Raw genomic sequence first — 27,078 nt, forward strand, 5'->3', positions numbered from 1 at the left:
TCAGTGAGGGGAATTGAATTGTAGCATTCAGTAAGTGACATTCGGTTAACGTGGTCTGCTTCCAATGACTGGGAATAATAAGTGGCATTCCGTAAGTAGAAATTGCATTAAACGAGTGGGAACCGCATCCATCAGGAGTAACTTATCCTATCCTTTTGGATCAGCGATAACGAGAAGACAACATGCAATGTGAATGGCACATATAGGAAGTAGTGTTGGGAAATGAAGGTCATTTCATGGAGCGGAACTTCTATTGCCTTGACTATCAGTTTGGTGAATGAATTATTGGAATGTTTAGTGTCTGGTAAGCATGGATAGGTACTTTTCTTATAATAGAGACTGAGCACAACTAAATAGATGAGACTGTTTTCTAATGAGAGATTTCTCTTGTGCACATATAACCAGAACGGTGTTTCTCTGTTTTGCAGGGGTCTCGGGGTTTAGTTGGTCCTCGCGGTTCACCCGGGCCTCCTGGTCAACCAGGTGTGAGTGGGATCGACGGTATTCAGGGGCCTAAAGGAAATCAGGTAAACAGAACACACATTTCGTTACCAAACAAACAGACATCTTGGGAGAAACCTCACTTTCTTATCCTAAAACAAAAACAAGTAGACAGTGGAAGGCAGGAGCAGGTGGGCCACCAGGCTGCTATTTCTTAAAGCAGGTAATCACAATCAATAGTGTGCACCTTCTCCAATGGCCAGGTGTTTGTTTCAGGAGCCCCTAGGCACAAAGGTCTATGGTTGACCCACATTTTTAAAATGCATTTCAGGTTGGGCATACAAGGAAATTGTGTGGCCCCCATGAAAAAAGTATGCATGAAATGCTTGAAAATGGGTAGAATCACAGTGTATAGGACATATTGAACCCATAGTTCTCCTTAAAAAGACCATTAATTCCTCCCCAGTATAGGTTATGATGCTGTTCACTTCTCCATCTATAGTCATTGTGATCTAATCACACGCACAGCTTGTTGGAAACACAACGTATCACAGTACAACAACAAACAGGAGCCCCCAGTTGCTTTTTATGGGACTGGCCATGAGACCATGAGAAGGACTCTGTTGGCCTTTTGCACCAATTATACTATGAAAGGCGATGATGATATTCTGAGTTCAACTCAATTCTTACTAAATTCACTCTGAAGGCTGATAATGCAACACAAGAGTAGGAGGAAACACATTACCGTAACACTGGAAATTTTAATTACCCTGATTGATTGCCAGGTTGATGACACTATATATATATATTTTATTTTCCATCAGGGTATTCAAGGAGAAGCTGGACCAAATGGACAACAAGGAAATCCAGGACCTCAGGTAAGGAACTTTGAGTCACATATTGTACGATGATAGGGAGCGTCTCATAGAACAACAATTTATTTCTAACTTTCCAGAATGCGATCGGCTTGATTGCAACCCAGCGACTGAATTATTTCTTCTTTTGCACTTTAAACTGCAGCCTTTTCAACCTGTATATATATATATATATATATATATATATATATATATACGGTATATGCCTGTGAACTTCCCAGGACAGGCTACCAAGATCTCTCCCTCTCCTGTGGATTCTAGATGGAAATGAGAAAGGGCAGAAAATAACTTTTACTAAAAGATTCAATGGGGTGTGAAGAGTATTAGGACTTAAATATATAATTTTCTACATGTACATTTTAAACGGCTGAAGAAGGAGTTACCTAAACATATTTATTACCGCCTGTTACCTGTATGACTTCTTAGATTACTATGGCTAATGCCATTTGACTATTTGTTATTCCTAATAATCATTATGTGTAAAGATTTGTAAATGCTTCCTATTGATCTGTTGATAAAACATATTTTTGTCTCTGGTTCTAGGGTCTGCCAGGACCCCAGGGTCACATCGGCATGCCAGGGGAGAAGGTAAGTGTCTAGAAGAACATATAATTTATCTTAACAATGAAGTAGATCTCATGTTTATGGCCATTTGGATATTATTGCTTCCCAATATGTCATCTACCAAGGCTATTTATATTAGAAGTATGGGATCTATCCAGTTACCTTAGAGAGATCCCAAAGACCAAAATACCCCCCTACAATGAACAATGAAGGGGGGGAATTTAGCCATAAGAATAAGATGTACTGTTGTAAGCCACCCAACGCTAGTAATCACTATGTTAACTCCTTCAAGAGAAGGCTAGTTGCCCTGTTATAGGAATCCTTTGGGATAGACAAAAAATTACCCAACTTGCTTGTTTAAGAACATAGAACCTTATGTTGGTCATCTTTTTTTCCAGGGTCCAGCAGGGAAGCAGGGAATTCCAGGTCTTGCCGGCTCAGATGGACCTCCTGTAAGTACACATTTTGTCATTTCATCTCAAAATCCAATCTGAAATTAGGTCTGTACTTATGGGTGGTGTGTAATTATACGTCCTTAACAGAAAAATGTATTAAATGATACTAAGGATTTGATCGACATTATACTTGTAGTCATTTATGTTAAAAAAGATCTAAGTCCATCAAGTTCAACTCTTCTACCTATCCTTCCTGATTTGGATACAAATGAAGACAAAAAAACCCCAATTAAGCTATTCTTCAGGTTTTGCCCAATAAAATCCTTTATGACTGCAAGAGGCAATCATATTTCTCCTTAGATCACGCCATAAAATGTTAATATTTATTCATTTATAGCCCTGTATGTTCTGGAGGGTAGCATGGAGTACAACTCTAATTGTCTACCCCCATTGTCCCAGAGACCCAGGAATCAGCTGGAAAATCCATTTTTCCTTGAGTGTGGTTGGCTATAGAGCCTCTCAAAAGATTTCCTTTTTTTTTATTAATCAGGTGTCTTGTAAAGATATATATTAACTCAATTCTCTAACTGATTGTCAGTTTTATATTTTTTTTGTTTTTACTTTTAGGGCCATCCCGGGAGAGAAGGATCTCCTGGAGAAAAGGGCATACAGGTGACTACATCGATTTTTATGGTAGCCCAATAATCAGTTTGGACTAAAGACTCTGGCTTGACTTGGACCTATAGAGCTTTATCCAAAAAAAAAACGTGACTGTATTATTACCTTATTACCTTGTCTTAACCAATATTTGTTTTTCAACATCAGTCTGGAATGAAGTATGGATCAAGAACACTTAGCTTTTCCAAACAATTTGTTACCCTTCATTGGGCCCAGTACCAATTATAAATTCTTACACCCAATATTTCACAGAGGTGATATAACTGCCTTTTTTTGTTTTTTTTTTCTTTCTTGTCATTAGGGTCTCCCAGGTGCTCCTGGTCCTATTGGATACCCTGGAACCCGTGGTGTTAAGGTAAATAATGGCCAAGACGCTGGAGTTAATATTTGTCATTGGATATTTTGGCCAAGTGTGTACAGCCCTGTGGAACACTTTGTATATTCGTTGACTTGAATGAAGTGTTAAATGGACACTTCACGTATTTTTTAGTATTCCGTTAGCGGTCCAAAATACAGTTTAGCAAGTAACTTAAATGCAATTTTGTCTAGAACTGGGTTATGTCTAGGTCTCTTTATTTCATCATGCTAAAAAAGGTACAAAATAAAAATAAAGCAACATGAGATTAACCCGAAAATACTCTAAAGAGAAAAAAAATATTACATTAATTGCAGAAATATATGGAAAAAAACTAAATAAATAGTAGTATAACATATCTAGTTTTTGAAATTATATATATCGTATATTTTATAATATGTGTGCTGTTACCAGCTTGTGCATATGTGTATATATATATATATATATATATATATATATATATATATACTTCTATGTAATATCTTGTTTTGCAGGGAGCTTTTGGAGTAAGGGGTCCAAAAGGAAGCAAAGGAGAGAAGGTAATTTTGAACTAATTAATCAATTAATGGGAAAACCGTTCACTTCGGGTTCTTTTCGTACATACAAAGAGATTACGGAATTTACCAAATGTATGACACTACAATGTACACCATATACAAATGGCTTATTCTAAAGGTGCTTCTTCACTTAGGGAAGACATGAATTGAGCTATTTAGCCTATTAAGTAAATGAACCTTACCAAATCTGTCACACACCCCCCCCCAAAGGTTTAATTACATAAAACAAATATATAAAAAAAAACAAAAAAAAAAAAACTTGGTAGGCATATGTAAAAAATAATAATCATAATGATTAATTTATCTAATTAAACCCAAAATGGCATAACAAAAATGCATCGAAATGATTCAAGCACTTCTGCATTCAATTGCATTCAGACTTCAAAGATGGACATTTAAACTTACAAACATCTTACAGCTTTTCAGATCTTTTTTTTAAACAAATACAATCAGCTTTGCAGCCACCGTCTTACATCCATGACGTGAGGCTTGTTGTTCTTGGTGGAATAATATGTACCGGGACCATAGAAAAGGGTTTTGTGACATGATCCACCCGGGACATGCTCATACAATACGGTCATCGGCATCTAAGAGACTTGACGGAAATTACAAATCTTAATGTCTTGCAGGGCGAAGATGGATTTCCTGGATTTAAAGGCGACATGGGGATCAAAGGTGACCGGGTAAGGTGGATAAACAAGGGGGCTTCTAAATTAACATGAAGGTGCACAGTGCTTTTAACCAATATTGTCCCAAGAAGTTAAAAAAAAACCCCAAACACTTCTTGACTTCAGAAACGATCAGGTCTTCCTTGGATCAAAAGTCCACAGTAGACCTATTTTTTCTCAGTTTTGTGGTAGTGAAGATTATTGTAGTAATACTACAGGTTTTCTCATCTTAACCAATATTCGTGATCATGTTATATCAGGGGGACCCTGGCCCTGTTGGAGTACGTGGTGAGGATGGACCGGAAGGACCTAAAGGACAGTCTGGTCCGTTAGGAGAAATTGGAGGATCGGGAATTTCTGGCGAGAAGGTAGGTCCCGCAGATAGTTTTTTCATGATTGTGTATTAACCAAAGCATTTGTGGAGGTGTCCACTATCCACCTCTGTCTCATATCATTATTATATAAACCTCTACACCGTGATAAATATCCTAACATATCTAACATATGCATCTTCTTTCATTAGGGAAAATTGGGGGTACCAGGACTTCCTGGATATCCTGGTCGTCAGGGCGCCAAGGTAAGTCTGTCCCTCCCACCGCAGGGCGACACAGACATGGGGGGAGCTATTGGATATGGGGTTTGTCACTCCTACTGCAGGGTGACACAGACAGGAGGGGGCCATGGGACACGGAGTCTGTAGAATGCTGAACCCCCTTATAACATAATTTCTTTTCTTAGGGTTCCACAGGTTTCCCTGGACCCATTGGGGCAGCTGGAGACAAAGGCAAGAGGGTAAGTTACCCCGTTACATTCCTCACTTTTTGACAATCCTATCTCTTCATTGCAGTGAGCATTTATATGGTAATATCCACCATCCAATCACTTATTTATTTCCTACCTCTATATCTTAATGTATAGAACGCTTTACTTTACAGGGACGAGCAGGACAGCCCGGACAAGCAGGACAGAGAGGACCCTCGGTAAGAAAAAATAATTGATGCGGGGTATTATTTTATGCATTTACAAAACTATACACTGCCAGATACCCTGCCATGCATCAGTGTACTGTAGCCTAGGCTCACTAGGCTTAGGGCAAAAGCTCCTTGGGGTCAGCAGCCCCTCTGCTTTAAAAGTGGGGCAGATCGGCCTATTGGGTGATTGATGATGTCATATCATAGCGCTCAGCAGAGAGAACGATGCTTCCGTATATAAGCCTTGGAGGCACTGCCATGGGTCAGGCTTAGGGCACCTCTCAACTAAAAATACCCCATGATTTCCATGTTTGGATGGTAAATCAGATAGATTCTAGTGATAATATCAGTATCTCCAAGTCAGTGTTTAGAGAATGTACACGAGATTTTGTTTACTGGCCCTAAATACTTCTAGGCTGCTCTTGGGGATTGGGGTTTTTGGTCAGCGAGGGCTAAATGATAGCTAATAATGTATTTGTCTTCATTAGAATCTCCTTGTGTTCGTTTTTAGGGCTCAAGGGGTGAAAGAGGTCAGAAAGGTCCAACTGGAAAGCCAGGTCTCAAGGTAAGGCTCCACTAACTGAGTGATCTCAGTGTCTCAGACTCTTGTATACTTAGAAAAAAAAGAGAATTTATGGTTCTCTAAAACATTTTGTACATACTTTAGATGTCTGCTGGAGGTAAGGGGAAGCGACAATTAAAGTTCACTTCTACAGAGAAAATTTGGGTGTGTTCACCAATATATCAATATATATATGTGTTGCAAACGTCATAGAGTCACATAAGCTTTCATCGGAGGTCTCTTCATGGAATGTTATTATCATCTGAAGAGGAGACCTCTGAAGACCCAAATGCTTATGTGACTACAGCGTTGTGTGTGGTGGCCCAATAAGGACTCTATTCTTGTACCAAGACAACTAAATGCATTTTTCTTCATATCATTGGAAATAGTACTTTTAATGACTTCGGGAGCAACACCTGCTGTAAGACACGTCAGAGAGTGAAATGTGTCCTTTACTATATTGAAAAGCATTTGTTTAGTTCTTTGATTTGCTAGCAGGGTTTTATTATTATCCCACCATACAGTATACACTTCCAGTGGATGACTTGCTGAAGCAATTATTATAATTAAAAGTACACCTGAAAACTGGAAATTACATTTGGATTAGCTCCACTGACAACAAGCTCCTGATAGCTTGCCCGATGGCCTCTGCTCAGGAGCATATTCACTAAATAAGGAGTTTCCAGGACAGCTGAACACTTCAACTTGCTGTCTTAACTATACATAATGATGAGAAACCCTTGTGAGCTTCCACTGCAAGAAAGTTCTTGCAGCGGACACTCGCCGTGGCTGGTCCTCCATAATGCATAGTGAGTCTAAATGGTCAATGCTCCAGTATGTTCCTGCATCCCAATGGTTTGTGGACACATGCTATAATTAACCGAGGCGTATCAGGCTGATCCCAAGTTCAGCCCCAAAATACAGGGAAGATTTCCACTGTATGATAGAACAAGAGAACATTGCATTTATATATACGTCCTCAGAATCTATAGTGCTGTGATATGGGTCAGTAAAAATATGGAAAAAAGACAATTAAAATGAACAATAACATTAACACAAAAAACAACATACTGTTGGAGAAGGAGAAGCAGGTCCTGCCCTTGTGAGTTTACAATCTATAGGATACTAAACGTTACCCATTCCCGGTTGAGCTAGTCTCACGCATAATCTGCCTCTTGGGAAGTTTACTTGTTTCTTTCTGGTAGTGGCATTTGGTAATGCCTTCCAGCGACTATAGGAATATTACTATAAATTTAAGGATAAGAGTTATATAGAACTTAGGGATGTTCAGCTGAATTCAGGATCGCACCGAATGACTGTTGGTTCTCTTTGCGCAGGGAGATAGCGGTAACGATGGAGTCCCCGGAACACCAGGTGAAAAGGTGAGAGTCTGCTCCTTACATCTGGACTTGCACAGCCCAGTACCAAGTATTTTAATGGTCACACGCCATAAAGGTAACATCATAAGGCTCATGAAGCAAACAAACAACTGCTGTTTCTTCAAGACAGAAAGTGCTACTTTCCTCTATTTTTCCCCTTACTCAGCTTCTTGGTGTATTAGGCCGGAACTAATGATTTCTGCTGCTACTGTCAATCATTTGTTACCCGACTAGCTGTCTTTAATTTATTTGCTCCATAATACAACTGCATATCAAGAAGTACTGATTTTACACATGTGCAATAACATGGTCAGAAATAAATACGTTTAGATCCAAGAAAAGATACATACATGTAGATCGGGCGGCTCTAATCAAGGCTTCGCAATGGTTTAATGAGACATATTATGAATCTCATGCTCCTTCTATACCAGTGAGATTAAAACCTATGCAAGGATTCTAACACTGCATTTCTCCTGTATCATTTCCAGGGTCCTCCAGGAAGTCAGGGCCCAGTTGGCTTTCCAGGACCCAAGGGACCACCAGTAAGTATCAGATACTGTGCAAGTCCAACGAGAAATCTGACTGCCATTTTGGGGTCAAGAAGGAATTTTTTCCCTGGTTAGTGCAAAATTGGAATGATCCAAACTGGGTTTTTTTGCCTTCTTTTGGATCAACAGCAACAAATTAACAGATATAGGAAAGGCTGAACTTGATGGACGCATGTCTTTTTTCAGCCTATATAACTATGTAACTATGTAAGTCAATTGGTTGCAGAAAAGGTCTCTGATCATTTTTATACAACACAAAAAGCAGAAAAACTAATCATGAAAAAGTAATGCGATCCACTGGGTCACTTGTCCTGTTACCTATTGGGAGTAACTCTTCTGGAATAAAATACAAAGGATATTGAGAAAAATGAGAACAGAGCGAAGTGTTATTATAAAGGGTAATGTAGCAACTTCTCGGCAGTTGTCATCACATCTGTTTCTTTCTTCGTGTGTTTATTACTGTTTAATGTCATACACCTTGTGAACCTTACAATGTGATTCTGCTTCAACATTAGGGCAGCTCTGGTAAGGATGGGTTACCCGGACATGCAGGCCAGCGAGGAGAGCCGGTAAGTTTGTTTAATGGCTTGAATATCATAGACTAGGTAACAATGCCAAAGCTCCTGATTTGCCGTCAGCAAGACTCGCATTTCAACACGTGTAGCTCCAATGCGTTCTAACTTAGAACATAGGGTGTTCCAATACAATATTAATAGATACATGTAAGTCAGATATTTTGGACATTGATTCCACGTGCATATACCCTTATGCATACCAAGGTCAACCATGCTAAAATGTGGAATGGTAGGAAATGTAGGAAAACTATGTAACCAGAAGACAAATAATTGGGCGAGAAAAAAGGTAGAATATCTGATATTAAATTCAGAGGTTTTAGAGGCTGTACAATCTTTGTCATAGGTTTAAGGACTAATGGAATGGATATGTAAGTTGTACATTGAATTTTTCATGTCTTTGAGTTCTGTCTCATTCTATTTTGTCATAACAGGGATTTCAAGGCAAAACAGGCCTCCCAGGACCTGCTGGAGTTGTGGGGCCACAGGTACGTCTTAGAAGTTTTTGAGCAAACATAACCAGACTCCAGGCTTTGCATTGATTACAGCGTTTTATGAAGAATGGTACCAATGGTGCCGTTTTCATGTGAACAGAACCTTTGTTGCACTCTCCCTCGGCACCACCCGCCTGACATTAAACTTTGGTAGCCGGACTGCTTTATGGAATAGGCCTTCTACACTAAAACGTTGGAAACCATCTTGTCTAGGAGGACAATCCAGACATGGGAAGAAGCCAGAACAGCAAGGATAATACTAAGTCCCTCTGCCTGATATTGTTTGTTTTTAAGCTCATTGTTTTTTTCATGGTGCATTAGGGCAAATCCGGGGAAACAGGACCTATGGGAGAAAGAGGTCATCCAGGTACCCCAGGATCACCGGGAGAACAAGGATTACCAGGAGAGGCAGGACGGGAAGGGGCAAAGGTACTGTGTCAGAGCGTGACCAGGAAAACTGCTCATGGACTTTCAAGTAACTTATTGGTGTCTGATTTCATTGGTATCAAGCTATTTGCTCCTAGTTACAAAATATAATATGGGAAATGAGTAACATGGGTTAGTTCTATGTGGAGGACTAGATTCAGAAGGACAACTCTGGGGAAATGATGGCACTCGAGTTGATGTGTGATTGTTAAAAGTGGGAAAGGACAATATATGACTTATGAAGCCCCTAAGTTCATTAACTCTTACACCCACTTTCCATCCCCACTTTAAAACCTAATGATGCCTCTTTACCATGACAGGGTGACCCTGGTCCTGGAGGGATCCCAGGAAAAAGTGGACCTCAAGGATTACGTGGATTTCCAGGTGCCAGGGGCACTGCCGGTGAAAATGTAAGTATTACTTAGTCCCCCCAGTTGGACAATCAAAGAAAAAAATAAATGGCACAAAGAATAAAACCAAAAAAATAGGGCACAAATATAGAATGTTGACCTCCGATATGATTCCGAGTATGGTGAAAAAATGTATTTGATAAAAGAATAGCAGGTATATGCGTATGTCCTGTCACGTTACCAGGGAACTTCATTTCTTACTCAGTCAGTTCTTGCATTTGTGGTACAAAGATAAAAAAATATTTTTTAAACCCTGTGGGATCATCCTCATTAAGTTGATTGGTATTGGGTGAATGTACGATGGGATAATTACACAGATAAATTGATTAGTGTAGTATTGTGCTGTATATATACCAAGACAACACAGTCCCATGCTTGAATAATGTATATCATTTACCACATTCATAAAATATACAGTGTACATGATTAACTTCAAACTAAATTACATCTCTGTTTTACTTAGGGTCCATCTGGTTTGAAAGGAGGAGAAGGCCCTCCGGGTCAGGCAGGGGCACCAGTAAGTATACCTGCATTCGTGCAAAGGGCATAATATATGGCTACCTGATAGTGTTCATCTATATAACAATTTGTCTCTGTACTACCCTTCCTCATTCAGCTTTAAATGACTGTTCCAGTCCATTCATCTAATCACTCTGTACAATGTTTGTCTACAGGGTCCTGCTGGAGAACGTGGACCTTCTGGGGCAGCTGGGGGCATTGGACTTCCAGGACGTCCCGGAGGACAAGGAACTCAAGGACCTGCTGGCGAAAAGGGTAACCCAGTAAGTATCCAATGAGTCGATATATTTTACACCCATACCAGAGAAAGAGTTTGCCTTAAGCCAGAAGATGTAGGAGTGACAGATGAGGTAAATGGTCCAAAAGAAGGCCAAACAATGGGAATAAATCAGATTTAGTGTAGAGATGCCAGAATAAAAACGCCTATTTATCAAAAAATTCAAGGTCAGGACTGAAATAGGCTTTTGCGTACAGCTAATTTACCAATATGGTTATTGTGTCATTCTCATTTTTATAACATTTGGGTTGGGTGGATATTCATTCAATGTAACTATGCATTTTGTGTCATCCTACTATCACACCAATTATATATTAACTAAGAAATTAACAACATCCTCTGTGTTTTGTAGGGTGAGAGAGGACCTATGGGATCTGCTGGCCAAGATGGAGGACAGGGTAATATAGGACTACCAGGACCTGCTGGACCACCAGGACCTGCTGGTGATGATGGAGATAAGGTAAGATCTTTACTGTTGTTCAGAAATTCTTCATTAAGATGTTGTTATTTTGGTCACTATGCCAAACAAACACCTACCACGCAGCCCTATAGATTCCTTCGCTTGATTATCGGGTTACTGGAAAAGAAGTTACGAGAATCTGGTTACTGGAAATGTCCTGATTCCACCACTAACTTCAATACATGTCTTTTGTAGGGTGAAATGGGAGGACCTGGACAAAAAGGAGGCAAAGGAGACAAGGGAGAATCGGTAAAATTTCCCCTATATTGTTCACTGCAAAAAAGTGTCTGAGATTGTGGTGTCTGAAAGATGCTTGAGAGTTGGTTACAAAGATGTTAAGTTCATCAGGGAAGGTAGAACCTTTAACATATTAATAGATGTTGGCAGAAAGTTGGTGGGAGAGGCTTACTTATAAGCGGGACAATATGAGCAGTAATTGATCTGATGGGAAGATGTTATGGGCATATAGAAATGGAGCTGATATACATGGGGGGTATTGGCTACGGAGAATGGGCATTGAGCCAATTGGAGTATCTTGTGTGTGGGCATTTTGATGTTGGGATACCCTATTTCTAGACCATTTAGCTAGGGATTGGCCAAACAGCTGCAAGACAAGCTATTAAGAAATGGGGGGAAAGTAATAAATACTGTAAGGCATATTGGACGGAGAAAGGGACCTTTGGGGTGTATTTACCATCCTACATTCTTTTTCAATTTTTTTTGTGTTCATAGGGACCCCCAGGACCTGTCGGTATTCAAGGTCCAATCGGCCATCCTGGTGTTCCAGTAAGTAACTTGAATAAACAAGCTGATACAGCATGACTTATATAGAACCAGCTCTATGTCCAACCCAAGTGCTGAAATTAGAACCCTGCCAAAATTATGTACAGTTGTATTCTTAAGAAAAAAGTCTCATGTGCCTCATGTATACTGTCATAATTGGGCTGTGATGGAGAATGCTAGGAGATGTCTATCCCGAAAGGCTAGCATGCCAATAACCCAACACCAGCAGTCCTTAGCAGCTCCGGGCGCCGTCCAGGGAGCAGCGGAAGAGTTATATATGAATACACAAGGATGTCTCTAGTCCCTAGTAAAGGGATCACTAGCTACAGTGGTAACACAACATTCACACATCCTCCAACAAAACTAATACCCTTTTTATGTTGTCAGTGGATGACAATTAGGTGCCGTAACAGTCATTCTCTGAAAACACAAGTTTTAGCACTATCCAATAATCTTAGGTACTTAAAGGCAGGCATCCACAATTATTATTCTTCTAGTGGGATGTATTAAAAATCTTGAATGTGTACTTATTTACTGAATTCCTGTTTGACGGCATCTGTATTTTTCTTAGGGCCAAGATGGAGAGCCAGGAAGGAGAGGTCAACAAGGAATGCAGGGTCCAAAAGGTGACGAGGGTCATCGTGGTTCCACTGGTGTGGCTGGACCAAGAGGACTTCAGGTGAGTGACACAAGCAGAATGGGATTCCATGCCACATAGCTTTCCATGCAGAAGGGAGTCGAGCTAACATACCCCTGCCACAAGAAGCAAATTCTGAGTTTTAGGCCACTCACCTATTTATTGTCATGTCTTCAGTCAGAGATGATGTGTTTTATTGGGTCGACATATAAAATGATGTAGAGTCACATAAACTTTAGGGACCTCAGAGGTCTTTCCTTCAGAAAAAGGTACCAAATGAAAGTACTTCAAAGAATCTCAAAATAAAATCTCACAACAATGAGTAAAACACACTTTGGCTATAAATATAATCAAAGAACGCAAAATGAAGGATTATTGATGGTGAACAGGTCACACCTCCCACTATTGGTTGGGTTTTGAAATTGAATACTTCATACTTCTACAGAGGACTCTAACGGGAAGCTGTCTTCTGAAAAATATATTAAAGCAGTTTAACTATTTCAGTGGGCTAATCAGAGCTCTCTGTCTTCTGGGAAACAGAGCTAGCTAGGCATGGAGTTGGGGTTACCACCCGTGGTCATAGAAGGTCTTAGGTGAGCAGTAGCCAAACAAGCAGTTCAAACCTGGAGGTATGGTGATATGTATCAAAGTCAAACGGAATCTCCCAGACTTAGAATGTGACACTGTGACACTAAAGTTCATAAAAGATTTCAGCATGTGTCTTTTCTTACAGGGTATGCCTGGACCCACAGGGGAAAAAGGAGAGAGTGGGCATGTTGGACCAATGGTAAGTTTTTGTTTAACCTAAACATATATATATTAATAATTTCAATGAATGTGGTTTAGGTCTCAGGTATTATTCTCACGATTACATCCAGGCTGTTCTAACCATTCAATCCTGTTTGTTTGAATCATTAGGGGTTATGTGTAAAAAAAAAAAAAAAACAATTATGGTGTAAATTTAGAAAAGTTGTTGTGTTAACCAAGCAAGCAACCGATGACCCACTTAACAAGAACTTTCCATTTTTGTCTATGGTGAAAATAAAAGTTTATAGTCTAATATCTTGTTAATGAGGACTTTTAGCTAAAATAATGAATTGGGGTGGACAGTCTAGTCCACTAAATTATTTTACTAGGATGGGTGTGCTGCTGAGCATGGACAGGAAGCATACTTAAGAACACTTCCTGGTTCAGTAGAGGCAGCCACGGGGAGAAGTAAAATGAGACAGAAATGTGATTAAATGCATCAGGATCTATATAAAATCGTCTCTAATAAGCATGTTACGTAATAGGGCTGGAGTGATACTTTCAGAAAAAGTTTTTAGTTAGCTAGTCAGAAAAACTTTATTCTCATAGTTTCCTTGTTCTATTGCAGGGTCCACCTGGCACTGGAGGTCCAAGAGGTCCCATGGGCCCCAACGGTGGAGATGTAAGTACATTACAGTCCCTTGCAGAACACATAAAATAAGCACACGTTTGGGCTGACTCTCCACATTTTTGGTATTTCAGGGACCACCAGGCATGCCGGGAGGTTTGGGCCAACCAGGTTCTGTTGGAGAGAAGGTGAGAATGGTCAACAAATGGAGAAACTTGAACCTCTTAGTATGGAATTATGGAGACACGTTTTCATATGTTTATATTAATTACATTCCATATTTTATTTTAATAGGGAGAGCCAGGTGAGGCTGGAGATCCAGGACAGCCAGGAGAAGCAGGACCTCCTGTAAGTATCAAAAATAAATAAGGAACGGACAGCAGGGAAAAGGAAGGAAAAAGAAGGAAGGAAAAAGAAAAAAAAAGTGTCAATGGGGATTATATAGGGAAAGGCATACAATAGTTGTGAGAGAACAAAATAACAGAAGAAAAAGTAAGGAAGTGGAAAACCGTGAAAAGTAAAGATAAAACCGATGTGAAGACAAGGAGTTGGAGATGTGAACCACTTTATCACACTTTATTTTCCTACAGGGAGGTAAAGGCGATGTTGGTGAAAAAGGGGAATCAGGGCCTTCTGGTGCAGCTGGGATACCTGGAAAGAAAGGACGTCCTGGAGAAGATGGTCCAAAAGGAAACTTGGTAAAAATCCTCACCATGTCAACCCATTTCCATTTAGAGCTCATTCATATGTAGTCATCCAGTCCCATTCATTGCCATTTTCCCTTGGCATTAGAAGCTAAGTGCAATTAAGACTTTATTTTCATATTAGGGTCCAATTGGTTTCCCTGGAGATCATGGTCCAAGAGGAGAACCTGGGATACCGGTAAGTCTTCTGACGCCACAGTGAAAAGTTTTGGACAGCGTATCGATAATGTCTTGTATGCCTATGATGATAATTCCTTTGTTCATTTAGGGTTTGGATGGAGCGCCTGGAGAAAAGGGTGATGCTGGAGACAGTGGAAACCCTGTGAGTATAAAAAAGGACTTCTTAAGATACTCTATGAACTACCCAGTAGTTCTATTTACTTAGAACCCTTAATCCAACTTTGATTATGAATCAATACCGAGTAACTTAATTTAAGTCTTATTCATTGCATTATAGTCATGATTTAGGAGGATTTAGGATACTAGCATCATGATTTGGGAGGAAATTTTGCTTAAAATCTCTTCATTCCAGGGACCACCTGGACCATCAGGAGAACCTGGACCCAATGGTGCACCAGGAAGGAGGGTTGGTAAAACTTGCTGTGTGTACATATGTGTGTGAATATGCACATTATTGCCTATCTGCTAACCATGTTATCTCATTCCTTATCCCAGGGGCCTTTGGGACTTGCTGGCAAAGAAGGAAGGCAGGGGGAGAAAGGAGCTAAGGTACTAAGGATGACATAGTAGTTGGGAATTAAGTCTAGTAGCATCATTTATGGAAGGTGTCAACAATATTATCTAATCTGTTTTGTTTTACAGGGAGAACCTGGCACTGAAGGACTTCCTGGAAAGACAGGGCCAGTAGGACCACAGGGATCACCGGGAAAAGCTGGATCGCAGGGTCTGAGGGGTATCCCAGGACCTGGTGTGAGTGACTACTCTATTTCCGGAAATTGGCATTTTTATCTACTCTGTGTCCAATGGATGCGGGCACCTGACCATCACACCTATAGGAGCTTGTTGGACATCCCATTCCAAAACCATGAGTATTATTATAGAGTCCCTTCCCCACACACACTTTGTGACTGTAACAGCCTCCACTACTCTGGAAAGGCTTTACACAAGTTTTTGGATAGTTTCTGTAGAAATGTGTGCCCGTTCAGCCAAAAAAGCATTTGTGAGGCCAGGCATTGATGTTGAACGAGAAGGCCTGGCTCTCAATCAGCATTGCAATTCATCTCAAAGGTGTTCACTTGGGTTGAGGTCAGGGCTCTGTGCACTCACTTAAATTCCTCCACACCAAGCTCATCAAACCATGTCTTTATGGACCTTGCTTGACATTAACCAAGCATACAATTATCTAAAATGTCTTGCTGTAGCATTAACATTACCCTATACTGGGACTAAATGTTCTCCTGGCATCTGCCAACCCCAGATTTATCCATGGTTCTCATCTTAAAGAACCACTGAAGACATTTGTTTTGTTTTTAATTACCTAGTAAAGTAGGTAGGGATCTACAGCAGGTGGCATTCACTGTATCGTTGTGAGAGGTTTTACTTGTATATGGGAGACAGGGTGGTAATTTATATTTTGTCTCCCAAATATCTTGCAGGGTGAACCTGGGCTGTTGGGATCTCCTGGACAAACAGGACCTCCAGGCCCAATGGTGAGTAATGGACAGAGGTTGGCTTAGAGGATCGGATGGAAGAGTATTTGAATATCCAGCGTTGGGGCATAATAGCAGTTTTCTCTTTTCACTGAATGATCAATCTGTTCATTTCTTCTTATCGACATGTTTTAAAGCTGGATAAATATCTGGATTTGTTTTTTTATCTTTTTTTAGGGTCCTGCAGGATTACCAGGATTAAAAGGAGACCCAGGTGTAAAAGGGGACAAGGTAAAATTGGCCTCCAGTCTTACTGTATAATCTAAGTAAACTTGACACTGTCACAAACTACTGTTAGGAGCCAACTTGAAAATGTTATTACTGTAAAGCCTATTGGCCGTATTATTCTGTTTCACATTCCTCATCCCTTTTCTTATAGGGCCATGCTGGATTAATAGGATTGATTGGACCACCAGGTGAAATGGGGGAGAAGGGAGACAAAGGACCACCTGGAAACCAAGGAGTACCCGGTCCCAAGGGAGATGGAGTAAGTCAGCATAATGTGGCCAGATGGACATACTACTGCACATACATGATATAGTGACCAGATGACTGAAATGGTTTGTTGTATTAAAGGTGTCAGGCACTGACATGATTAATGAGTTAAAGAGCCAGTCTTTGTAGGAAGTGTGAGCACAGAGACATAATGACAATTACATGTGAAATGGGATAAAAGGGACAGTGCCACTGGGCAGCATAGTGACATAATGACAACAATTGGTGTAAAGATTAATTCCATCCTGTTCTTTTTTCAAGGGTCTTGTTGGATCACCTGGACCCAATGGCCCACCAGGACCTGGTGGCCTTCTGGTAACTACTCCTTAACCTGATTTAAGCTTCATATGGCACTAGGAATAAATCTTCACTCAGGGAACACTAGGAATAGAGCTTCACACATGAAACACTAGGAATAGAGCTTCACTCATGGAACACTAGGAATAGAGCTTCACTCATGGAACACTAGGAATAGAGCTTCACTCATGGAACACTAGGAATAGAGCTTCACTCATGGAACACTAGGAATAGAGCTTCACTCATGGAACACTAGGAATAGAGCTTCACTCATGGAACACTAGAAATAGAGCTTCACTCATGGAACACTAGGAATAGAGCTTCACTCATGGAACACTAGGAATAGAGCTTCACTCATGGAACACTAGGAATAGAGCTTCACTCATGGAACACTAGGAATAAAGCTTCACTCATGGAACACTAGCAATAGATCTTAACTCATGGAACACTAGGAATAGAGCTTCACTCATGGAACACTAGGAATAGAGCTTAACTCATGAAACACTAGGAATAGAGCTTAACTCATGAAACACTAGGAATAGAGCTTAACTCATACTAGGAATAGAGCTTCACTCATGGAACACTAGGAATAGAGCTTCACTCATGGAACACTAGGAATAGAGCTTCACTCATGGAACACTAGAAATAGAGCTTCACTCATGGAACACTAGGAATAGAGCTTCACTCATGGAATACTAGGAATAGAGCTTCACTCATGGAACACTAGGAATAGAGCTTCACTCATGGAACACTAGGAATAAAGCTTCACTCATGGAACACTAGCAATAGATCTTAACTCATGGAACACTAGGAATAGAGCTTCACTCATGGAACACTAGGAATAGAGCTTCACTCATGGAACACTAGGAATAGAGCTTAACTCATGAAACACTAGGAATAGAGCTTAACTCATGAAACACTAGGAATAGAGCTTCACTCATGGAACACTAGGAATAGAGTTTCAGTAATGAACTCTAGGAATAGAGCTCTACTCACGAAACACTAGGAATAGAACTTGTGGAACACTAGGAATAGAACTTGTGGAACAATAGGAATAAAGATCTAAAAACTGACCTCCATAAATGGAAAAACAGGAATAGAGCTCCACTCAAGGGTGATGAGTAATGCGCTAGATACAATTAACAGGATCATATAATTTGTAGGAAGAGATTTTGAAATTATGCTTGGAGCAGCCATTTTCTTTAATATTTATAAGCAAGCTATACATGGGGAACAGGATTAACAATTTCTGCAATGTATTTAAAATCAATACAAGGGTTTGGGTTGAATGTGAAATAATATTATTTACCATGTTTTATTCATTCCACAGGGTCCTGTAGGACAAAAAGGATCCAAAGGAGCTCCGGTAGGTCCTAAACAGTTAGAACATAATAGATCCATGGATTGCACCTAAAAATATCACAGATTGGTGCCTATAGTATTTTTGTGATACATGTGGGAACAATGAACAGAAACTAACAATAAATCCTCATCATTGCTTCTGTAGGGCGTTATCGGAATCAGAGGTGATCCAGGATTAGCTGGACCACCAGGACCTCCAGTAAGTTTATATACCTCTCTGACTCCTAAATTTGTTCTCATTGGGTATTGTGTGTATTAGTTATACTGACCAATAAGCAATCTCCATCTATATTCACATAATTTCCTAAAAAGTCACACAAGAGTTTGCCTGAGCTATAGTTGGCATGTCTTTGGTCTTCCAGGCAAGAAACCTAAAGCCTTTGGGTCTTCAAAACGTTCACTAGATTTCTTGTAAATATTAAATCTATTAATATCTGAGGTAGGATTCTGCTGGTGTGTTTTTAGGCATTGGAGAGTGGCAGTTTGAGTGCCAATTGTGTTTTTGGGCAGCTGCATCAATGAGGCCATTGATATCTTGTCCGTAGGCCTTTTAGTCCGTAGGATGACCCTTACTCTAACATACCTAGACATCACACCATGTGACCTCCATTTAATTTGGCCATTCAGTTGACATACTTATTTCTGCCAAAGTGTTATCTTGGGGCCTGCTGAATTTTTTGGTCTGTGATCCTTATTACAGGGACCTGCGGCACGAGTCATAGATCCATTGCCATATGAGTCAACAAGGAAGAGGCGTCGAGAGTCTGAGGTGGACCAAGCTGATGAAGGATACACTGATTATATGGCAGATGGGATGGAAGAAGTATACGCCACCCTTGGCTCCCTCAAAGTTGAGGTGGAGCAGATGAGATGGCCTGTGGGATCCAAGGACAGCCCAGGAAGGACCTGCAAAGAACTCCAAATGTGTCACCCTGACTATAAAGATGGTAAAAGAGGCCTTGGGTATTTTCTAGGAGGCATGGGAGGGATTATATGGAGTAACAGAATGGGTTATAGAGAAGGGTTAAATAGAGTAACAGAAGGGGTTTCATGGGTTAATAGGAGTTATAGGTAGTGTTATCATAAAGCAGCTAACAAATCACAATTTGTCATTTTTAGGAGAATACTGGATTGACCCAAACCAAGGGTGTAATAGAGACGCATTCAAAGTGTTCTGCAATTTCACCGCGGGGGGAGAGACCTGCCTGCTCCCAGACAAAAAGTTTGAATCGGTCAGTATAACGATAAAATAACGATTATTCATTTACATAGGAGGTCGATGTAGCTGAAACAGAGGTGGTGCTGGTGTCTAGCGGTGAGAGCTGATACATCTCCATGAAGACATGCCTCCCTGCAGACTGAAGACATGATAATGTACACTTTTTGGGTTGCCTTCTCCAGCATACTGCACGCTGTAGTGTCACAACACGCAACTAGTGCGTCTCTGTCACACGTCTGCATTGCAGCGCTTGATTTGGACACGATGCATAAGCAAGGATGAGCAGCCTGGGCTTGCAGCCTGGGCGTAATTATTATTATAGATTGTGGATTGATAGGTTATATAAATATGCCTGCTGTTTTATACAAAACATAACATTTCCAACAATTTATGAACTCCAAGAACTTATGGCAGCCATGTTTTCTTCCTCTAGGTGAAAATTGCAGCTTGGAGCAAAGAAACCCCAGGGGGCTGGTACAGCACATTTAAACGTGGCAAGAAGGTACTTTGTTCTTTGTCCTGTTTTAATAGACGTTTATAACATTGTAACAGAAAGCATTTGTGTTTATACCGTACATGTATTGGGTCTGTTAACTTTGCCCTATCTGCTAGACATACTAGGTGATTACTATACTGCATTGTGTTAAAAAAATGACAGCTAATTTTTCTTTTTTTTGCCAAATTTTACATTTCTATACTGTTTCCCAGTGTTATTGATTAGTTCAGGGAGCCTTTGTAAGGGTGAGAGGAGAAGAAGGGACAGGGCTTCAGCACAGGAACCTGATCAGATAATGCTGGCCCTGCCACCTCGAACACTTATCCGAGGTTCCTTGGGGTTATCGTTTAATCTAAACATCTCCCAAACAAAGGCACACAAAACAAACTACAAGATAGAAATAAATTAATTTAGTTAAGTTAAAAGCGGTGATGGCGACAGGTTCTTTATCATGTAAGTACCTGCAAAGGTGACCTCCAAGTGGCAGATAAATGACCTAGACAGCCGATGACTGCAAACACCAGTAAGTCTAAGTCTAAGTGACTTTATTTGGTACTGGAAAATTGACAGGTCCGCTTTAATATGCATCCCAACTGCCGCGGTATGACTGGGACGCTATAGATTTCATCTCAATGAGAAATCCTCTAAAATCCAGCAAACTTTAGATGTCTCAGTAAGCCAGCAAACCCTAACTAAAGCCACATTCCCTGGTAGCAGCTTTTTTGCATAATGTATTTTAAATATAATTTAAGTTCATAGTTTTGAGATCATATCTACTTTATAGCCAGATTATCTGTGGAGCATTCAACATGGATAATAAATTAACAATGTAATACTCTGGTATACAATCTATGAATAATACCAAATGAAATCTGTTTTGTATTTCCACAGTTTCAGTATATAGATGCAGATGGCAATCCCGTCCACGTTGTCCAGATGACCTTCCTTAAACTACTAAGCGCCACAGGTCGGCAAAATTTCACCTATAACTGCCAGCAGTCCGCAGCGTGGTACGACTTTTCACAAGGGAATCACAATCGGGCGTTGAAGTTCCGGGCAGACAATGAGGAGGAGCTTTCGCAAAGCCGCACGCTTCAACTAAGGGCATTGTATGATGGATGCCAGGTAAGATGACATTGGACTAACATACTAGTTTTTGTGACTACAGAAGTATAAGTACTCATTTACACTCTCCCGACTTAACAATTGTAGGCTAAAACAAAACATATCAACCCTGGTGTTGAGCATGATGAACTTGGCTACCTAGGTTATTAATAAAAGGGCTACTGATTTGTTACAGTAGGACCGTTTAGGACCCTGATTTCTTACAGTAGGACCGTTTAGGACCCATATGTCACTAATACCTTTTCTCCTTTCCAACAGATCCGTAAAGGCATGGAAAGAACTGTACTAGAGGTGAACACCTTCAAAGTGGAGCACCTTCCTCTCAGGGATGTGGCCATCAGTGACTTTGGAGAGAACAACCAAAAATTTGGCTTTGAGCTGGGACCTGTCTGCTTCAATGGTTAAAAATGAAAACAAGAAGAAGAAACAGACTTTAAAAGATAAGCCTCATTATCCAAGAACGAAAACAAACACGTTTCACAGCCAATAAACTCAAGAAACATTCACCGTTTGCCATGGCCAAGGAGTTATCTTTTAATGTTTTTTTGTTATGCATTTTGAAATTTTTTTTTTAACTGTGTTCCCATTGAGGGTTTACCCTTGTAGGGTTTCATAAAATCATATATTGGGGCAAGATGACCTTGTAATTCTTTGTGACCTTGTTCCTAGGTCACCTGATCAGGTGGGTGGGGGGGGACAAAAAGCGTGCAGGGTAACAATGACCACTGTGCGGCTGCTAAAGGGAATTTATAGGAATTCTGGAACACAATTCAGAAATGTTCCAATCCCTGAGAGCTTCCCTGGTTTTGCACTGGAGAGCAATTGTCCATCGAGATATTTTACCTACCTTCTTGTGCATGGAACCTGATGAACTAGTTTGTTCTGATTGGCTCACGCTGTTGTCAGTCATATTCCGAACACTGTCGGCCACCCCTCGCCTCTTGAAAAGATCCTGTTTAAATGTTAACCCCTTAAGGACAATGGGCGATCCCTAAAACAATGCATTTTGAGCCCGTACATGTACGGGCTTTGTCATTAAGGGGTTAAAGAAGCATTCTGCGTCTGCAAATCAGACGCTGGTTATTGAAGGGTTAATGCGTTAGCCACCCGTTGGATCAGATACAACGCTGTGTCCTCTTGAGATGCCCTCTTGCGACGTGTGAGGGATTTGGTGCTAAATACTTTAACCTATATTCTAAATTTACTGTATATTCTGTGTGTATAGCTTCCTTAACTCTCTACCAAACTAACCAAATTGGCTCGCCGTATTATGGTAAATATTATAATTCTAATTATTTCTGCGGCTTCCTATAACTGCTCCTATAGCTCCATATAACCTCTGTTTAAAAAGTTAATTTAATTTAGAAAATAGGTCTGTTCTTCCGGAAATGTTGACTTACATAGAACACAAGGACTAAGTCTACAATACGCATTAATATACAGGTTCCTTATGGAAATAACCTCTCGTACGTTAAACAAAACCCAGTGCTTCCAAATCTATTGCCTAAAACTCATATTCAAGTCTTTTTTGCTCAGCACAGCTGAGTTTTCTAGGTGCTTAATGTGGAATTATATTCATGTACTGTGTAGATGGAATATATACTGCGGGTCATCCAGAAATTCTCAGTACTGGGTAGATTTAAAGGGGAAATGATACTTTGGGGGAAAAAAAGTAAGTTTTTCGTTAAAGGGAAGTGATCATGGAGAGAATATGTGTATTGTAGTATGATGTATTTCAGGGATATTTAAGTGACTGGTTTACTTCTCTTAAACTTTGTATTGATTTGAAATCCATGTACTTTTGCATGATTTTTGTGTTCCTTACGAGCCATTAAGGTCTCTCGGTAGGCGATACTGCTAGTTACATTCATAGCGAGGCTTCAATAGCACAAGGCAACACTAAATAGAAATGTATCGATATAAATTATATGCCCGTGAGAAGATAAAACCTATATACTCGGCCCTGTGGACAGGAGTGCTTTACCTATAAGTCACATTTGTACGTTGCCATCTGGAACATTGGCCTTGCCTTAGCCTGCTATATTATTAGCATTCCCAGTTCTGCACCCATCCCGAGACATCAACTTCCCTGGTAATAAACCCACGCTGTTGGTGGTAGTTACCCTTTAAGTACATTTAAAGAGTCGCAAAAATAAAAAATGTTGTCATAGCTTATAAAAAAAATTAGCATAAAGGCTAGAAATCTAACAATGTTAACAATAATAACACTTGTGAATTATTGAACTCAAAAGTTAGTAACATGGATTAATTTACAAGGTGATAAAATTTATTTTTTGGACGTCAAGTTTCCCTTTAACAATGAATTTGAAATAATGTATGCTTCTTTTGCATGAACACCGAAGGCCCCTCAGCCTCCCAGTACCGAAACGCTAAGTACATAAAAGAAATAGTATTTTCTATATAGTATTCCCTTCCAAAAAAATAAATGAAGTTAGAATAATATTGAGGGTAAAGCGGAAAAGATCAGAACCTTAATGGTGCTTTATAGGTGTACAGGAACCACATATTTGGGGTTCTACAGCTGGTTACTGCTCTGGGGGTCTCCCTCACCGACTCTATGGTGCTCTAAAACAAATGAGGTAACGCGAAGCTACTGTGAAAATAGTCCGTAATATCATCCCGGGTTACATCCCATGGAACCCACACACTAAATATCTTTTAGTAGAACTGTGAATGTCTGTCTTCATGCAATCATGTTTTGGGGGTTCCCTCTGCTTCCGTTGACCATAACCGCTACAGACCCCCGTAATTTAAAGATGGCGCTTATGGAAGCGGGCAGAGCTCGTGCTACACACAACTATTTGTTCCTACAGTATGCAAACATATGTGACTTGTGTGCCTTCTGCCACATTGGATATGGCACCAACGTACATTTCCATATCAATGCTCATACAGGTCTGGATTTCCAGATATATCTGTGAACAATTAGCAAATCCCTAAGCCAAGGAACCTTATTGGCCCTTGAGAACTGGTCTTGAAAGCTCGATCAGTTGGTCAACGCGTTGGCACTATGAAGGGTTCCTGCAGCTTACACTAAATCAGAACCACTTATATCATGTTCTATCACATTCCGTGATTAATGATGCTACTAATTGTTCACCAAAAAAAGGCAAATACTTTTGGTTGTTTATTTTTTTATAAATAAAACAAAAAAAAACTTTATATGGTGCTAGATCGATTATACCAAATCTGTATTATAAGAATAAACAAGATTTTAAACTTTTAAGGCTGTCCTTGTGTTATTAAATATTATGTTGATGGTTTTTTTTTTACATCTCCATGAGAAATATGGTTTCCCAATCAGAGAACCACAGTTGCAAGAAAAAGTAAGTGAACCCTTGGATTTAATACCCGGTCGAAGTTAATTTGGCAGCCATAACCTCAAACAAGCGCTTCCGGTAGATGTGGACCAGACCCGCACAATGTTCAGGAGGAATTTTAGATGATTCTTCCTTACAGAACTGCTTAACATCAGCCATATCAGTAGGATGTCTGGTATGAACGGCTCTCTTGAGGTCTATCCACAGCATCTCTAAAGGTCTGGGCTCTGACTGGCCCGCTCCAAAAGTCGGACTTTATTTTTTTTTTAAACCATTCTGTAGTAGATTTACTTTGATGTTTAGTGTCATTGTCCTGCTGCATTACACTACTGGCCCGAAAGCACAATAGTCAATTGACTTATAAGTAAAACATTTGAAAAGGTCAGTCACCAGCAGTGATATTATAGGATCGATTTCCTTCTATCTCCTGGGCTTTATCAAATAATGGAATATTACAATATCAGGATTTAATTCTTAGAACAACTATTGTGGTCATTTTAGGAAACTAAATGTAGCTGTACATAATAGCCAACGAAGACATCCCCGGGTAGTATGATACTGGAACCGCCATGATGCTTTACCTATCTCCAGCTTGCCATAGTGCCGATGTGTCTCAAAAAAAAATTAAACTCCCCCTAGACACATACACATCCATGTAGTAATCAGAATTAGGTGTCTGTAAAATATTAAGTCCAAGTGGTCTAGTATTGAGCAGGGAGATCTGTGGGCTTCGCTGGGAGCTCTGCACTAGAAGTATGACATCATAAAAACATTGAAACAGTACATGATGCGTTCCGGCAGAGGAATACCACCTACAGATTCGGCTGTAATTATGCAAGTAGAATAGACATGTTTGGGGATGGAGAACTACCTGTTGGCTACAACTACATGGCCTCTAGTTACATATTATGCCTTATATTAAAGTTGAAATCCAGTTTCTGTAAATGGTATATATATTTTATTAAGTTATTTACAGTTCTAAATTACATAGCAGTAGTAATGTGCGGACTAGGCTGCCACCCTCCAATCATGGCATGTAAATTGTTTTAATGGCACTCACTTGGAAACCCCAAGATCATCTGAGATCATTGACTCAGTACCAATACTCAAGCGGGGACTTCACATATAATATACTGGTAAGGAGCCTTGTCATCTAAAATAATAGCCCAACGTTAATAATAAGCACATTGAAGCATAAACATACGCTATTAGTAAGGAAGAGGCGATTTGGGAGGCTGAAAGATCATAAGCGAGTCTCAGCCTACGTGACCTGCAAATCTACCCCTGCACCCTGAGATTGGGGAAACAATCCTGGCATTTATGATCCAACCATGACAGTCATCGTGCATGTCGATATGTTGTTTATATACATACGATGGAACTTTCTAAGCAAGCTGACCTTGGGAATATTAACCCAATAATATATGGTATTGCAGTGACTTGCTAATGGACACAAACAAATGATTTTAATAATGAAAACCTGGGCAGGCGACTAAGACATTTTTCAGCTGCTATACAGTAGTGAGAAAAGCACTAGTTGGGGTGATCAGATATTATTAAATCAAAGTATACCCTAAGACTATGCATGTTTATGTCTATGTATATGTATGAATGTACTTGTGTATTATCACAATAATACACTAGGTGGTGACCCGTATAATACACAAGTATAGGTGGCGCCCCAAAAATACACAAGTACCCAAAGGTTTGCTATCAAAAGAAAGCCGTATCTCTCCATGAAGTAACAATATAAGATTGTATGGGTATTTTAAACACAGAAACGGGTATCACACTCGAACAACGATATTTTTAAAATGGCCACTAAGCTCTTGTCACTAAGAGGGAGCTATATTTATCTTTGGTGCTGCCATAAGCCTAACACAGGGCAGTGCCCCCACACACTGCGGTCCTAATGCTGAATATGATGTCATATCTCAGTGTGCCGCCATTTAAACGTGCGCAACACTGGACAGAAGTAAGCTAGTGTTTCTTCCATAGTGTTAATGGTCTGGTTGAGGATATCAGTGATCTCCCTTTTAACTGGCCCATTAAATAGTGGTGTTACAGCAAGCCTGATCACCCAAAATGGCAACTGACTCCTTGGTATGCTGGAGGGGGGCTGCCACTGCCCTGGACCTGCTGCCCTAGGAGAAAAACTGCTGGTCATGACGGGGTTATTCTAGTGTTTCCATGCATGATTTAATTTGATTAAATAATTTAGTTGATGTAGGGCTTGGTACAAGATTTGAAACCCACAGCGCCCAACTTGTTACATCTCTTTATAACCTTTGAATCCTCAATCATCCCTTTCTTTTACTGAATTATATTAGTAATATTATTATATTAGTTATACTATTATATGATTTATTGCTGGAATTATATTCTTTAGTAGTTTATGGTTATTTGTACGGCTTACAACGTCA

General features: G+C 40.0%; 1 protein-coding gene across 2 annotated transcripts in view; it reads left to right on the top strand.

Annotated features, from left to right (window-relative positions):
- The window catches only part of COL5A3 (collagen type V alpha 3 chain), a 70,384-nt gene extending 48,436 nt beyond the window's left edge, over positions 1–21,948 (top strand). For both annotated transcript variants that reach the window (XM_053464820.1, XM_053464822.1), the window contains 46 exons: positions 429–527; positions 1,266–1,319; positions 1,860–1,904; positions 2,279–2,332; positions 2,903–2,947; positions 3,255–3,308; positions 3,803–3,847; positions 4,495–4,548; positions 4,794–4,901; positions 5,057–5,110; positions 5,272–5,325; positions 5,469–5,513; positions 6,016–6,069; positions 7,404–7,448; positions 7,934–7,987; positions 8,509–8,562; positions 9,000–9,053; positions 9,381–9,488; positions 9,806–9,895; positions 10,359–10,412; positions 10,570–10,677; positions 11,044–11,151; positions 11,347–11,400; positions 11,884–11,937; positions 12,506–12,613; positions 13,305–13,358; positions 13,947–14,000; positions 14,081–14,134; positions 14,241–14,294; positions 14,537–14,644; positions 14,775–14,828; positions 14,919–14,972; positions 15,183–15,236; positions 15,326–15,379; positions 15,473–15,580; positions 16,267–16,320; positions 16,498–16,551; positions 16,700–16,807; positions 17,077–17,130; positions 18,443–18,478; positions 18,620–18,673; positions 19,175–19,421; positions 19,594–19,706; positions 20,127–20,195; positions 21,081–21,314; positions 21,573–21,948. In XM_053464820.1, the coding sequence (XP_053320795.1) occupies positions 429–527; positions 1,266–1,319; positions 1,860–1,904; positions 2,279–2,332; positions 2,903–2,947; positions 3,255–3,308; positions 3,803–3,847; positions 4,495–4,548; positions 4,794–4,901; positions 5,057–5,110; positions 5,272–5,325; positions 5,469–5,513; positions 6,016–6,069; positions 7,404–7,448; positions 7,934–7,987; positions 8,509–8,562; positions 9,000–9,053; positions 9,381–9,488; positions 9,806–9,895; positions 10,359–10,412; positions 10,570–10,677; positions 11,044–11,151; positions 11,347–11,400; positions 11,884–11,937; positions 12,506–12,613; positions 13,305–13,358; positions 13,947–14,000; positions 14,081–14,134; positions 14,241–14,294; positions 14,537–14,644; positions 14,775–14,828; positions 14,919–14,972; positions 15,183–15,236; positions 15,326–15,379; positions 15,473–15,580; positions 16,267–16,320; positions 16,498–16,551; positions 16,700–16,807; positions 17,077–17,130; positions 18,443–18,478; positions 18,620–18,673; positions 19,175–19,421; positions 19,594–19,706; positions 20,127–20,195; positions 21,081–21,314; positions 21,573–21,719 (3,474 nt within the window). In that variant the 3' untranslated portion in view covers positions 21,720–21,948. The remainder of the gene's footprint in view (positions 1–428; positions 528–1,265; positions 1,320–1,859; positions 1,905–2,278; positions 2,333–2,902; positions 2,948–3,254; positions 3,309–3,802; positions 3,848–4,494; positions 4,549–4,793; positions 4,902–5,056; positions 5,111–5,271; positions 5,326–5,468; positions 5,514–6,015; positions 6,070–7,403; positions 7,449–7,933; positions 7,988–8,508; positions 8,563–8,999; positions 9,054–9,380; positions 9,489–9,805; positions 9,896–10,358; positions 10,413–10,569; positions 10,678–11,043; positions 11,152–11,346; positions 11,401–11,883; positions 11,938–12,505; positions 12,614–13,304; positions 13,359–13,946; positions 14,001–14,080; positions 14,135–14,240; positions 14,295–14,536; positions 14,645–14,774; positions 14,829–14,918; positions 14,973–15,182; positions 15,237–15,325; positions 15,380–15,472; positions 15,581–16,266; positions 16,321–16,497; positions 16,552–16,699; positions 16,808–17,076; positions 17,131–18,442; positions 18,479–18,619; positions 18,674–19,174; positions 19,422–19,593; positions 19,707–20,126; positions 20,196–21,080; positions 21,315–21,572) is intronic.
- Positions 21,949–27,078: the final 5,130 nt, after the last annotated feature.

This window comes from Spea bombifrons, chromosome 4 (assembly GCF_027358695.1).
Source record: "Spea bombifrons isolate aSpeBom1 chromosome 4, aSpeBom1.2.pri, whole genome shotgun sequence".
In the NCBI taxonomy this organism is placed as follows: Eukaryota; Metazoa; Chordata; class Amphibia; order Anura; family Pelobatidae; genus Spea; species Spea bombifrons.